The 13,125-nt window shown below is 41.1% G+C and overlaps 2 protein-coding genes across 3 annotated transcripts in view; one reads left to right on the top strand and one right to left on the bottom strand.

Annotated features, from left to right (window-relative positions):
• Window positions 1-430: 430 nt before the first annotated feature.
• Window positions 431-7,727, bottom strand: PSMB1 (proteasome subunit beta 1). Its single transcript, XM_019549903.1, has 6 exons — window positions 7,555-7,727; window positions 5,548-5,655; window positions 4,158-4,239; window positions 3,473-3,602; window positions 2,350-2,456; window positions 431-720 (listed from the first exon to the last, which is right to left on the bottom strand). Exons 1-6 carry the CDS (start codon window positions 7,662-7,664, stop codon window positions 535-537), a joined length of 723 nt encoding a protein of 240 aa, XP_019405448.1. The 5' UTR covers window positions 7,665-7,727; the 3' UTR covers window positions 431-534.
• Window positions 7,728-7,864: 137 nt separating this feature from the next.
• The window catches only part of TBP (TATA-box binding protein), an 18,263-nt gene continuing 13,002 nt past the window's right edge, over window positions 7,865-13,125 (top strand). The window contains exons 1-4 of one of the 2 annotated variants that reach the window (XM_019549902.1): window positions 7,865-8,091; window positions 9,799-10,038; window positions 11,048-11,376; window positions 12,508-12,595. In XM_019549902.1, coding sequence (XP_019405447.1) covers window positions 9,985-10,038; window positions 11,048-11,376; window positions 12,508-12,595 — 471 coding nt within the window. In that variant the 5' untranslated portion in view covers window positions 7,865-8,091; window positions 9,799-9,984. Of the gene's footprint in view, window positions 8,096-9,798; window positions 10,039-11,047; window positions 11,377-12,507; window positions 12,596-13,125 lie in introns of both variants that reach the window. The other variant, XM_019549901.1, reaches the window with a different exon arrangement.

Genomic DNA, 13,125 nt, shown 5'->3' with positions numbered 1-13,125 from the left:
ATGGCATTTGGGGGAAAATAAAAGCAAGTTATATGGGGTAGAAAAGGGTCAAGGTGAAGAGGACATATTGAGAACACTAGAGGAAGAGAAACATTTTGACATTATATAGGAGAAAAAGCAGATAGAAAACATTTGACTAAAAATGTCCTCACGCTGATTAATGGGTTTACTACTCTTGGTGTTGCTTACTGTAATATTAGCAGTAAAGAACACTGAAGGAGAAAGCTGGCTTTCTAACTTAATGGGTGGTTCCATGCCAAAGAGTCTGTGCCTATGCAGTGTTTGAATTAGCATGCAACATTCTTAAGTTTTTCCATTTACCTAATCAAGTGAACACCCCACCGATGCATGACTTGATCAGCCAGAAAGAAGTAACACTCCATATTAGATCCTAGTGATGTTTGTAAATGTAACTACTCAACATTTCAAATTTCTTGTTAAAAATGTTTAATAAGAATATCACTACAGTACAGGTAGCCAGGCCTCTTAAAATTAGGTTACATGTTGCTGATTTTTAATGAACAGTGCACTGATTTAATCTCTCCGTAGTTGGACAGTCTCCTCTTTAATTCCATCTTTTGTGACAATGCAGATCTTAAGTGCATCACCAGTGTATACATCTCTCTCAGCCGCAGAAATAAAGACATCCTTAACTAGCTGCAGAGCCTTGTCCAAGGACAGTGGTACATGCTCCACATTTTGCATATTCTTGAAACCAACCTAAAGAAAAAGGAAGACTGAATTACCTTTAGTTTCATAATTTTTTTAAAGTCTAGTTAAGACAGAGATTCCCTTTGGTTTGTAAAATATTGTCTTTAAAACCCGAAACTGTAAGACTTAGGGGCATACTGAAATTCTGAAACAGACTGATCTTTTTGGAACAGTGAAATACAGGCTGAAGTATTTACGGTGAACGATATAAAAACTGACTTCGGCTGCACTACTGGAGAAGCACTAGCAATGCTACCATCCCTTCTAGAAATGGTTGAACAGGGCATAGGGCTCTGCATAGGACAACTATGGTTTCCTACCTCCAAAACCATATATATAGAAAATTTAACAAATTTAAAGTGGTATACTGATCCACTTTTCACAGGATCTTCAATTACAAAAGGTTTAAAAGGGCTATGAGTGCCATAATATTACATGCTGGATCACATATATGAGACTCTCTTTCTGCATCTTCTGTAGTCAGGGTGACCAAAAATAGACAATTTATTCTGATCATCAAATCAGATTTTTATATGAATTGTATTTAATGAAAATGTATTTAAAAAAATGTATTTATTTAAAGTTAAACCTTTAAAGGCCTAACCCTACTACAGTTATTAAATAATACTAATAGTACAGTACAAACTTGCTATTAACATTTTGAAAAATGTCAAATCACTGAAAATTACTGGCTAATGATCCAAAAATGATAAATCAGTTTTTGATCATCATAACTTATTCTGCAGGTGCAGGCACAATAATTTATTCAGTTCATTTTAGCTCGGTTCAATGACTGGCTTATTCAAAGACGACAAATTTGTTGGGAGCTGAGAAAGCAGGAAACTAGGCGTGATACTGATGTAACAGTTTTAAAACATTACGGACATGGTAATGAAAAGCAAACAGCTCAGGTTCACACATACTGATAATTCCTTTGTTTAAAAGATCACCTAGTTTTAAAAGCAAAGCACGTTTGATACTTAAAAATAATTATCCAATGTATTTTTTTTTAATTCTAGTTTTGTTTAATGGGCTAGAAATTGGAATTCAGAGGTACCTCTGATAAAACTCAAGTAAAAAATCAGTGTAATACATAGATTATTCACAATCCCCTAACATTATAGTGGGTAAAAATTAAAAAGCCAAATAAAACGCATGTTAAGCAATACAATTATTTAAACATGTACATCCCTCCTGGATATTTGTCCTATCCTCTTAGACAGCAGAACATAGTACCAATATTGTTGAAAAGTTATGCTTAGTTGTAAATCAGCATGTCTTAATGATTACAAGCAAAAAAGAATCAGCCATTCTTTAGGAATACAAGCAAAGAATACATATGCTAAATATGATTAAGTTATATTTTCATACTATATAATTTTGGTTAAAGTTATCCTACCTTGTTTGTAGTGCTTTAAAATGCTAAATTTCCCCACCTGCATTTTTTTTTTTTACAAGTTTAAGTTTCTCTAGGTTTTAGCTAGATTTTCCAGAACACCAACTTATTCTTTATAATACATTGTAGCACTATTATAAAGAAATCATGAAAAAAAATCATTAAGAAGAAATGAAGCACACTTAAGTTTTCTGGATGTGAGTTAAATATCTTTAGAGCTAGTAAAATCTCAACTACTTTACCTGGTTGTCAAGCAGTGGCTGTAGCATAGCACTTGCTGACCCCCCAGCTTTGAAGGAGTCTCTCTGGTATGAACCCACTGGATCAAAGCTATACACAGCTCCCTTCCCTTGAAGAGATAAAACGTTTATGTAAATGTCTGCCACGTAGTAGTTATGGTACACAGAAAACAACAGTACACAAACTCTACTTTAGCATATACTACTTCGTAAGACACCCCAAAATGAGATTAAATAACTTGATCTCTGTATATACCTTCCAAGAATAAAGACAAATCTGTTTCTTGGTCACAGCCATAGAATATACTGTCCCTGAGGACACCATGGCTACAGTTCAGCCACGCCTTTGAAAAACTTTAAACTGTATTGCTTCGGAGGAAACATGTCCATTATCATCCAATGTCTTATTCAGCTATTATTTTCCTGTGGAGGTTATCATTTACAATAGAACTTAAATTTTCCAGGTCACTCAAAATAAACATGCTGTTGGAGCAGCACTTGCTCTGTTTTTCAATCCTCTACCACTGACAGTTCAGACAGCCTGGGATGTGGTTAGCAATAACAGTGCAATAGACTCAGTGAAGAACTTTTCGTACGAAAATTAATTACGTTGTTAAGTTACTTCTATATATTTGACCCCAAATTTTAAAAATAAACAAATCCCATATTCAAATCTGTTTCCAGAAGAACTGCCTGAAAGACAAGCAGTATATTTCATTCCTACTTAAAACATTACGCATGAAAAGACAGAAAGGTAGAACCTGTTTTATCAAAGTTATTGTTTCACGTGGTATAAAATTCTGCTTATGCTCTCAGCTTTTTTGAGTTAATACATAGTCAAACAGTTCAAAGAAAAACAATGATATATCAAATGCCTTGTGAAAACATAGAAACTGAACATAACTATCCATCAGTTTACTTGTTTCCAAAGGGACTAATACATGAAGATAATTTTTTTTATATACTATTCTGAGATTCTCAAATATTGTAAGTTAAGACCAACATAGTCTACTGAAGTAACATAACCATCTCCATGCTTCTCTACCAGTTTACTTCAGTCCTGAAACAATTAGTTTTCAGCCCCAGAAATGAGTCCCTTCCCCGCGTACCACAACTTAAGTCTTACCTTCTTCATCAAGTCCACCGATTATGTTATAAACATAGTAAGGAAAGAAGCGTCGAGAATACAGGATTGTTGACAACATTGCTGCAATAGCCCCAGTAGTCATCATCTTGTTGTTGGAATGCTTGTACATCTACAATCATCAAGTGATGCAAAACACAAGCAGGTTAAATACTAAAACAATAGTGTATATAAAGTGAATTCTACAGATTATTTTTACAGCAAGCAATTTTCATACTGTGCTTTACTAAAAAGGCAGCAGATAGACAAAGCAGAAGTTGTAACTGGAATGCATACAATGATTGCTGAAAATAATCAGTCTAAAAATGAGTTTGTCAAAATTAAAATGTGGTGCATTTCTTTTCTTGCTTAAAGTATCAGAAGTTCAGACACCATATTTGTGTCCTACACATTTTGAAAGAACAGCTATCATTACCTGGTTATAGTACTGTTAGGGTATTAAAACTACCTTCTTCAAGATCTGTGTATTCAACACTTTTTATTTTACTCAGTTAAAATAGGAAGCATTGCATTACACTGGACACAACCAATGTCAGGAGAACATCCAAATCAAAGATATGACCCTTTTTAATTTACTAGTTACATTTTAATTTCTTCACTTGGACACCTGACTAAGAGTAAAGTTCTTACAGTTTTTTAAACAAAACATTATTAATAGTGTAACTACCTTTAATCTTGCTTCAATAATTTTAGTAAGCGTAAGGCAGTCACCATGAAAACCACTGCATCCGATGACTGTTTGGTCTGTTCTGTAAAATGCAAAGTTTGGTAAATGTTTTAGCATGCCCTATGACTACAAACTATCACATCACCACTAGCATAAAATCATTTGAAAAACACGGAATATTTGTATACCTAGCTTCCTTTAATGCATTGCATCAGCCTGTTCAGTAGGAATCTGCAGACCCCCAAAATGGAAACCACTCATCTAAGCGATTAAAAGTGAAGAATTGTAATATAGGAGAAAAAAAATCTAATCCCACTTCTGCCAGGTAATTTGACAAGTATGTGATTTAACCTTTCTGCCTTGCATCCAGATTTACATATTTTACCAGTGTTTTAAGGTGGAATAGAAAAAAATATACAAATACAGGTTTTTAATATTAAACCATTATTAAAAATTAGAGGGAGACAGACATTTCAAAGCTAAAAGCATTTACAAACTCAACTATGAAATATGCCATTCATAGGATGTCTTCTAGACAGCTGTAGAGCACAATTAACTTCAACAATCTAAAGATGAAAATGTTGTCTTAATTCATCAGTTTGTCAGTATTATCAAAGCTACCTATTTCAATACAAGAGATGGTGCCAAGAAAACCTATCTTGATACTACTAGGAAGCTACTGATATGCTAAGGAGCTAGCCAGGAGAAACCTGAACCCTTGAGAACTGTGCCAATGATAGCAGAGGGCTTGCCTCGGTAGCTAGTGGCAGCCTAGAGTGGGAGTGAGGCATTTAAATGCATGTAACAATAAACTTGCTGAAACCAAGGGGACACTATCCAGCTGCTTTGAAGGAAGCATATGAAGAATGTGAAACAAGTTTGATAATGGAATTGCTGACAGGTTCCCTGATGGCCTCCAGTGAAGTAGACAGCTCTGAAGTGCCAGATGGTCTACTGAAGCAACACTGAAATAGTGACATACCTGGGGTATAGCCAGCAATGGTAGCACTTTTGTGTCCCAACTACCAAGCATCCAGAAGAAACAAAGCCACTTGCTGCAGAGCTAAGCACTGTTACAATTAACTGAATCTTCTCACTGGTATTCATCCAAAAAAAAGTCTATCTACTTAGCTTGCATTTTTAAAATCAAGTCCAATTGGGTATTGAAAAACATCCTTTGTCAGTGAAATTCAAGGATTAGAGTCAAACTAAGAAATATGACCTCAATTATGGCATTACAAGAGAGTACAAATGAAGCCAGCTTGCTTTCTTACTGAAATATCCTTTTGCAAATGAAAATGCTAGTCACTGACCCTTCACAAGTGACTAAGTTAATCAATTAATCAGATATTATAAGGAAGCTTTTACTTTGCCCAAAATTAAAACTTACAGTTTGTAGCATTTGGGACTGTCCCGGCTATGAATTGCATAACCTTCACTCAGTCGTGTATCTGAGGCAACGACAGAAAAGTCTTCTCCAGCAATTGCCAACACAGTCCTTTAAAAAAAGTAAATCAATATAGAATTACAATTCCTAACAAACATTCACTCAACAGGGAGGAAAAGGCATACCAAATGAGTGGTTCTCAGTCTGGTTTGCAAAGATTTGTCAGTGATGGAGCAGCTTTCATTCCACAGGAAGTTCTATTTCTTCCTAGATGGCATAAGATTTGTTTTCTTTTTCTTTTTTTTTTTTTTTAAAGAAATGAAACAAAAAACACACTCTAAGTTGCACCTCGTTTATAACTTTCACATCTACATGCTATGTGGGATGTGTGTATAAATTCAGTTATAATTAAGTTTACAGAAATCAGAGGAATTCAGCAGACCAGCAGGGTGACAGAAGCTTTTGGTGACCATTGTAACCAGCCTAAGAACTGGCAGTGATTCAACCCTAATAACAGAAAGACTTACGACTGGCAAGATGAAACAGCCCATAGATACAAGGCAAATTTGTAATTAAGGAGCAACGCTCTCACATTTCCCCCCTGCTTTCCCCCCATATTCTTTTCAAATAGCCAACTGTCATAGTTGCTGCATGTGAACTGTGGGCTTATGAACCAGGAAAGCTGCTTGGCACCACATGCCTTAAAATGCAGTCCAAACTACAAAAATGCTTCTGGACCAGTCAATCACTACTGCATCATGCTAAGAACGTAAGCACCATGCTGGGTTGGACCAATGGTCCATCTAGCTCAGTATGACCCCGTGTGCTCTGCTTGGTGCCCTCCCTTCAGAAATCTTGTTATAAACCTGTAACCATCAGTCCTGCCCATTTGCTTTTGAGTTGTCCTGGGTAATCAGCTGCCATGCTTCTAGTGGCCTCCTTGAATAAGGGAGGCTTATAGTTTTGCAACGGGCCTAGGCCAACATTTCCCTTGGCATAGCAAATAGACCTGTCTTCAACAGTGGCAGAAGTAGAAACTAAAGGGGGAGCATCAAACCAGATCTAGTGATCAATCCCCTGTTCGTAACCCTCCCTAGCATCCACCATTATCAGTTTAAAGACACCAGAGAAAACATCTACCATACCATTCAACAGCCATTAACTGATCTACCCTCCATGAATGCAGTAAGGCCCCTTTTTTGAAAGGGGCTGTGCTACCAGCCCCTACCACCTCCTGTGGGAAGCCAAGGTTCTGGCCAGGGAAACCCCAGGCTGGTGTGCAGCTGTTTCCTCTCACTCCTCTGCTCACATCTCGGGGCAGTGTCAAGGGGAAGCTGCAGCCCCATCTGTTAAGACCCATAAGTCCTGGATGTGGCACAAAGGGACAGAAGGGTCAGAGTATAGGTCCACTCTCCCCATCTCCCATGTCACAGGGCTCCTACTTCGAGTGTGCCTGGTCGCTGCCCCTCTTCCAGCTCCTCCAGAACCTGCTGCCGAGGGCCTGGCTACACTGCTCCCTGCACCTTTGCTTTTACGGAGTTCCCACCCACAGCCCTGCCATGTCCCAGGACCTCCTGGCTCTGGCCAAGCTGGCCATCTGTAACACCAGGAAGGAGACTGCGATCGGGAGGAGCACAGGCAAGTGCAGAGCCACTTCCCAGGTACTCTTCCGTTCACGTCTCCATACCGAGTGTCACCGATTGGTGTTCACAGGCTCCCTCGACCCCTTCAAGGGGCAAAGGGTGCTAGCCAGTGTACTCTGTTCGGCATCCACTTCTGATGCTTTAGTTATTAACCTACGACCTCAAAGATTTTTGGGGTCAGAAGAGACTTCAGTAGATCATCCGTCCTAAACCCCCGCCCGGCAAGCCGTTCACCTACGCCCCCCAACCGCACCCCGCGCCTTTTTTCCAAGTGGGGCGGCCTCGCCTCTGCCGCCGCAGGGGACCCCACGCGGCCGGGGCCAGGCAGGGGCGCCCGGGGGAGGGGCAGGCACCCGGGGCGGCTCACCCGCCGTTGAAGGTGTAGGGGGAGAAGCGGGGGCGCGTGGTGGCGCCGAGGCTGCAGTCCCGCCCGGGCCCGGGCTCCGCGTAGCCGGCGGCGAGCACAGACGACAGCATCCTGCGGGACCTCAAAGCCAGGCCGTGCCTGCTGTCTCACGGCAAAATGGCGGCGCCGGAAGCGGAAGTCCTCCTGTCCTCGCTCTTGGGGACGCTCTAGGCTCGCCCCTCCAGCTCGTCTGCTCCCCAGGTGGGGAACCCACCCATCTACACACACACACAGGGCGGTGTGCGGCGCATGCGCTGAGCTGGCGGGGCTTTCTCCACAAGCATGTCACTCCGGGGGCGGTGTTCCCTGGCTCGGGGCGGAGCCGTGTAGGAGGCTGCTTTGCCCTCCCTCAAGATGGCCGTCGAGCGGGATTCGGGGGAAATGAAAGCTGCTACGGGCGGAACTGACGCATTTTGATCGCGCGGCGGTGTATGCTGGGGTCACCATCGGTGCTGCCGCCGGCGCTGGGTCCGGGTAGCGGGCGGAGGGCCCAGAGTGGTAGGTACCGGGCTCGCTTCTATTCTCCCCTTCGCGCGCGGTGGGGGCGGAGCCTGCTGACGTTGGGCCCGCGCGGCCCTTCCCTCGTCCGCGGTGCAAGCGCGGGTTCCAGGCGGCCGTTAGCGTCTTTCCCCCCCTCCCCCTCTCGGGCGCTGCAGGGCCCTCACCTGGCCCCTCCCCCTGTGGACCTGTACGGGGAGCGGAGGGGAGCCCAAGGTAACGGTTCTGCCCCCCCCACCCTACGCGGGACCTGCACCTCACGCACCCATGTGGGCAGACACATGCTTCACTTGTTTATAGAATAATAATGATTAAATAAGCAATTTTTTATAAATAAATGTTATTAAATCGCAAATAATAATAGTAATTATAGTAGTAAGTAAGCAGGTTTTCTGCAGGCTTCCCTGCTGATGGGAAAGAAACCTGGGAGTTTTTCCCCTCCCCGGTAAAGCGGTTGCTGTAGAGAGCCGTACCTGCCTACACTAGGGCAGCCATCGTAGAGGACAGTCTGGTTTTCTGCTCCTCTGTCCTCTTTTGATACAAAACCTGATGCCTTAATGTCCTCTATTTTTCTCTTCAAGGGACTAGAGTTCTCTTTCTTGAAGAGAAAAATAGAGGACATAAAGGCATGGGGTTTCATATCAACAAAGGATAGAGGACAACCAGACTGTCCCTTATGATGGCCGCCCTAGCCTGCATGCCCCCAGCATCTGGTCTCGGAGAGGAGCAGCCTGGTTGCAGCGCGCTGGTGTGCTACTAGCAGGCAGGCAGAGCCACGCTGCACTGCACGCGTTCAGGAGAGGGGTGCGTGTGCCGGTTGGCAAACCACTCCTTTCTTGTGGGAGTCAGCTGTGGCAGACTCTCATCCCTTCTCATCCTCATTGCCATACATTTGCGTTTCATAGACTTGCATTTTTTTAATAGGATAAAGATGATGATAATTATTACTATTATAGTAGCATGAGAACACACAAACACCAGCAGAGCCTCCCCATGCCTGAAGAAGTGTTTGTGCCTGAAAGCTTGCAAAGAACGATCTTTCCAACTGTTGGGTTGGTCTAATAAAAGAGATCACACAGTAAGTTGTAAGAAAAATTGATAAAATATTATTACAGTGATAATCCAGTATTTTACATTGTTGCTAAAGGAACACATCCTAGCATTGAAATTCACTTGAGAGAATAGTGCGTTACCCAAATAACCCTGTCTGCTAATTTTTCGTAACGTTTTTCAGTGCATCTTCATGGTGAAATGCCTCACCGTTTTATGTTGGCTCAGGCTGGGGAAGGAGATTGTTTTACTGGTCATTTTTTAGGTAACAGGATTTTGTTCTAAAATGACTTCCAGCTGCCTGGAACTCATGAATGCTGTAAAATTATGGTAAGACCTTAAAGATATCCAGGTTGTAATTATGGTAAGACTTTAAACAATTTAAAGCACATTTTGCTGATATATTTGGAAGTCTTTATACACAATGGTTAAGTTCTGCAATCACTTGTGTGTGCAGTCCTGCTGAAACCTATGGGTCTGTTCATGTAAGTAAAGCTACTTGTATGGACAGATTTTTAGAGGAAGGGTTGTTTCTAGGGCAGCACAGGTATGTACAAAGAAATGTGTTTAAAAATGTATTTAAGAGTCCTGTGTTGTACAGTGGCTGAATACATTTTTAAAGGTGCTGTTACCAAGAGAGTTTTCTTTCTTTTTCAGGTTTTGAATTGTGTTTTAGACTTGCAACACGCTTTTCTGGAGCTAAAGTTTTTAATAATTGTTCAGAAGTGGCTGAAAATCTAGTTGCTGGAATGCTTTAGGGGAAACAACTTCCTTATCGTGTGGAATTATTGTTCTTGAGTTACTGGAAATAATTCTGGCTTGACCAAAGAAGTAATCAGAATCATGGATCAGAATAACAGCTTGCCGCCCTATGCCCAAGGACTGGCTTCACCTCAGGTAAAAAATAAGATAGTTAAAAAATGTAAGCGCAGGCTAAATGTCTTTGCAGGAGGGATTTCAGTTTCTCGTGTAAACAAACATGAATAACTCCATTAGATGCTGACTATATAAAATGCTTACAACTACAACAGCTTAGTGTGATCTGCAGTCCAAGGAATATTTGCTTGATGGAAACTTGTTTGAAATTTTAGGCTAAAAGCAGACTGGACTACCCCTTAGCCTTTTATAGTCAAAACTTAAATGACAGTTGACTTGAATTAACTGTGATTATCCTGAGAGACAGTGTTAATTTGAATACTTCACAGTTAGTTAATGTAGCACAATGGTTTTGGCAGTAGTCTGTAAAATCTGGGGTTTGTCTGGGGTTTGCTGAGGGGGAAAATGCTCAAATCCAAATAAAACCGGTTATTTGTTTTTAGCCTTGATAGCATTTTTAAGTGTCTCAGTTTCTGATAAAATAAGTATTCCTTCAGTGTAGTCAGATATTTCCAGAACAAATCCTTAATATTTGTAAGGAAACGCATCTTATGACCCAAAATCTCACTGGCTTTTGTTTTTTCTAATTGAAGTGTATTTGAACGAGGCATTGTGGTATGCGTACACTGATACTGAATAATCCTTTCCTGGTTGGTGGAGAAGAAAAAGCATTCTCTATTTCACTGGTTCCCAAACTGACAGATTACATACCACCAATTTAAACTTAAAGTACCACAAGCAAATTTTTGTCATAAACTAATTATAATAAATCTGTTAATGCATACCACTGACAGGTTGTCTGTGTACCACTGGCAGTACCCACACCACAGATTGGGAACTGCTGTTGTGAGACTTTTCCTGTGAAGTAAAGTGCACTTTGAGGCATATTAAGTTCTTATTGCTTGGGCTGGTGAATATGCTCAAGCAGACATGCTTGTTCCTAAACTCCTCAAACTTCCGTCTGGTTTTCCTCATAGACTAAATGTCATCTGGACTCCATCTGCTTTGTTTTTTGTACTTTCCCTTCTAGGGTGCCATGACTCCAGGAATTCCAATTTTTAGCCCTATGATGCCTTATGGCACTGGACTGACACCGCAGCCTGTACAAAGCACCAACAGTTTATCTATCCTGGAAGAACAGCAGCGGCAGCAGCAGCAACAAGCAGCACAGCAATCCACATCACAACAAGCAACACAGGGAACATCCAGTCAAACTCCACAGCTCTTCCACTCACAGACTCTTACTACAGCTCCTTTACCAGGAACCACGCCACTCTACCCCTCTCCAATGACCCCTATGACCCCAATAACTCCTGCTACCCCTGCGTCTGAAAGCTCTGGGATTGTGCCACAGCTACAGTGAGTATACTTGGCATTTTTCTAATGGCTCTTCTCACTCTTGGGCTGAGACGCTGAGTTTTGCCAGCACAGCTGCATTGTGTATGAGTCTGATCCATCTGGATGCAGATATGTTGACAAGAGGGTCTTGCCTGGCACAGGTTCGGTGGTTTAGGGGATACCCTAGGACTGGAGATGCCTGTTCTGCCTTTCTGTTTAGCCTCTCTGCCTAGGGGCTCTGCTGCCATAGCTGTACACGGCAGTCATATAATGTAGGGAGGACTTTGAATAATATTTCTGTTAGCATAGTTGTTCTGTAGCAGAAGTAAGAATACTTGCTGATCTCTTTCAACTATATATCTAATACACCTGGGGTTGCTGAATATAATTATGTGTTTGTGGTGGCTTAGAAAGTGTATATTGTCAAATAGACACAATCTTGACTTCTTCACCACATAACCTTAGAGACTTTTGAGGATAGCTGATTGCATGCTTGAACTGTGAGAGTCTTTAAAATATTAAGTAACTACAGTTTGCTCGACATGCTTTTCCTATTTTTTTAATAAAGTGTTAACACTGCATCTACAGATTCTCCACGGTAGAAAGGGGGTAGTGAGAATCTGCTAGTCAAATATAGATGGAACTGTGCCCAGTATCCTGTCTCACCTTGTCTACAAGATGAGACAAGGATTAATTTATGATCAGGAAAGAAAGATATAGAATTTAGATTAAGATTTGGAATGCCTTTATTTAGCAAGAAAATGGGGAGCTGTGATCCTTATTGTAATTTATAGGGAAGGTCTGGGAAGGGACGATTCTTGGGTACTTTGTATTAAAAAATAACATTCTTTTTGGGTGCAAATAATATAGAGACTCGCTTAAATGATTCACTTTTTTTTTTTTTTTTTAAAGTCTTTATATTGTGTTGCAAAGGAACCTTTTGACCATCTTGGGGAAACAGCCTCTTTCTGTAAACTCAGAACTTTGCTACCACACTGTACCAAAATAATCCTTGCAACCCCATCACAGTCAGTGGAGCTTTCTTGTGAATGTATTTGATGCATTCTAGTAGCCACTGTAGTTTTAAAAAGAGAGAGAACTCGAGTATCCTTGATGAAATATAATATTAACCACTCTCTAACTCATCTTCAGGAATATTGTATCCACCGTGAATCTTGGTTGTAAACTTGACCTAAAAACCATCGCACTTCGTGCTAGAAATGCTGAATACAATCCCAAGGTAAGAGAAACTTGTTACCAATTCACCTGTTAGCACTCAGTTGCTAGCAAAGGGTAAAGTCTTAAGCCTAGGAGGTACCAATGCCCAGCTGGCATAGCTGTAATTGGAAAAGCCTCCTCACAGGTGCAGGCTTATACCAGCAAAAAGTATTCTTTCAGATAGGCTTTTACCATTTTGGTGGGTGAGAAGCTGTAGCATGAAAAGCATGTTTATACTGGTATTACTGTCTGTACAAGGGCTTGTATCAGTATAGAAATAATTTATCACCTAACCAGTGTTGCGATCCCGGCAGAAGGCAAGACCTGGCCTTAGCAATTGCTTCCCATCTGCAGGTGCCCATGTCTCCAAGCTTCATCTGCAAAGGAAGCTGGGAGTCAGATGTCTTCTCTTTTTGCATTTTGGGTCTCTGTAGTCCTAAATGGAGAGAGCTGCTGCTTTTTTTTTTTTTTTTTTTTTTTTTTAGAGCCCCTTTGTGCAATTAATTGATGACACAAAAGGCTTGGTTGTGACAGTAGAACCATTTCTTTCTG

This window comes from Crocodylus porosus, unplaced genomic scaffold, assembly GCF_001723895.1.
Source record: "Crocodylus porosus isolate Cpor-Errol unplaced genomic scaffold, CroPor_comp1, whole genome shotgun sequence".
In the NCBI taxonomy this organism is placed as follows: Eukaryota; Metazoa; Chordata; order Crocodylia; family Crocodylidae; genus Crocodylus; species Crocodylus porosus.
The sequence above is the reverse complement of the archived record's forward strand: the minus strand, read 5'-3'. Positions and strand labels throughout refer to the sequence as shown.

Coding starts and splice junctions, on each gene's coding strand:
- PSMB1 (XM_019549903.1), bottom strand. CDS start 7,664: ATGCTGTCGTCTGTGCTCGCCGCCGGCTACGCGGAGCCCGGGCCCGGG. Junction 5,656..7,554: donor CCCTACACCTTCAACGGCGG/GTGAGCCGCCCC, acceptor CTTTTTTTAAAG/GACTGTGTTGGCAATTGCTG. Junction 3,603..4,157: donor TTATTGAAGCAAGATTAAAG/GTAGTTACACTA, acceptor TGATGATTGTAG/ATGTACAAGCATTCCAACAA.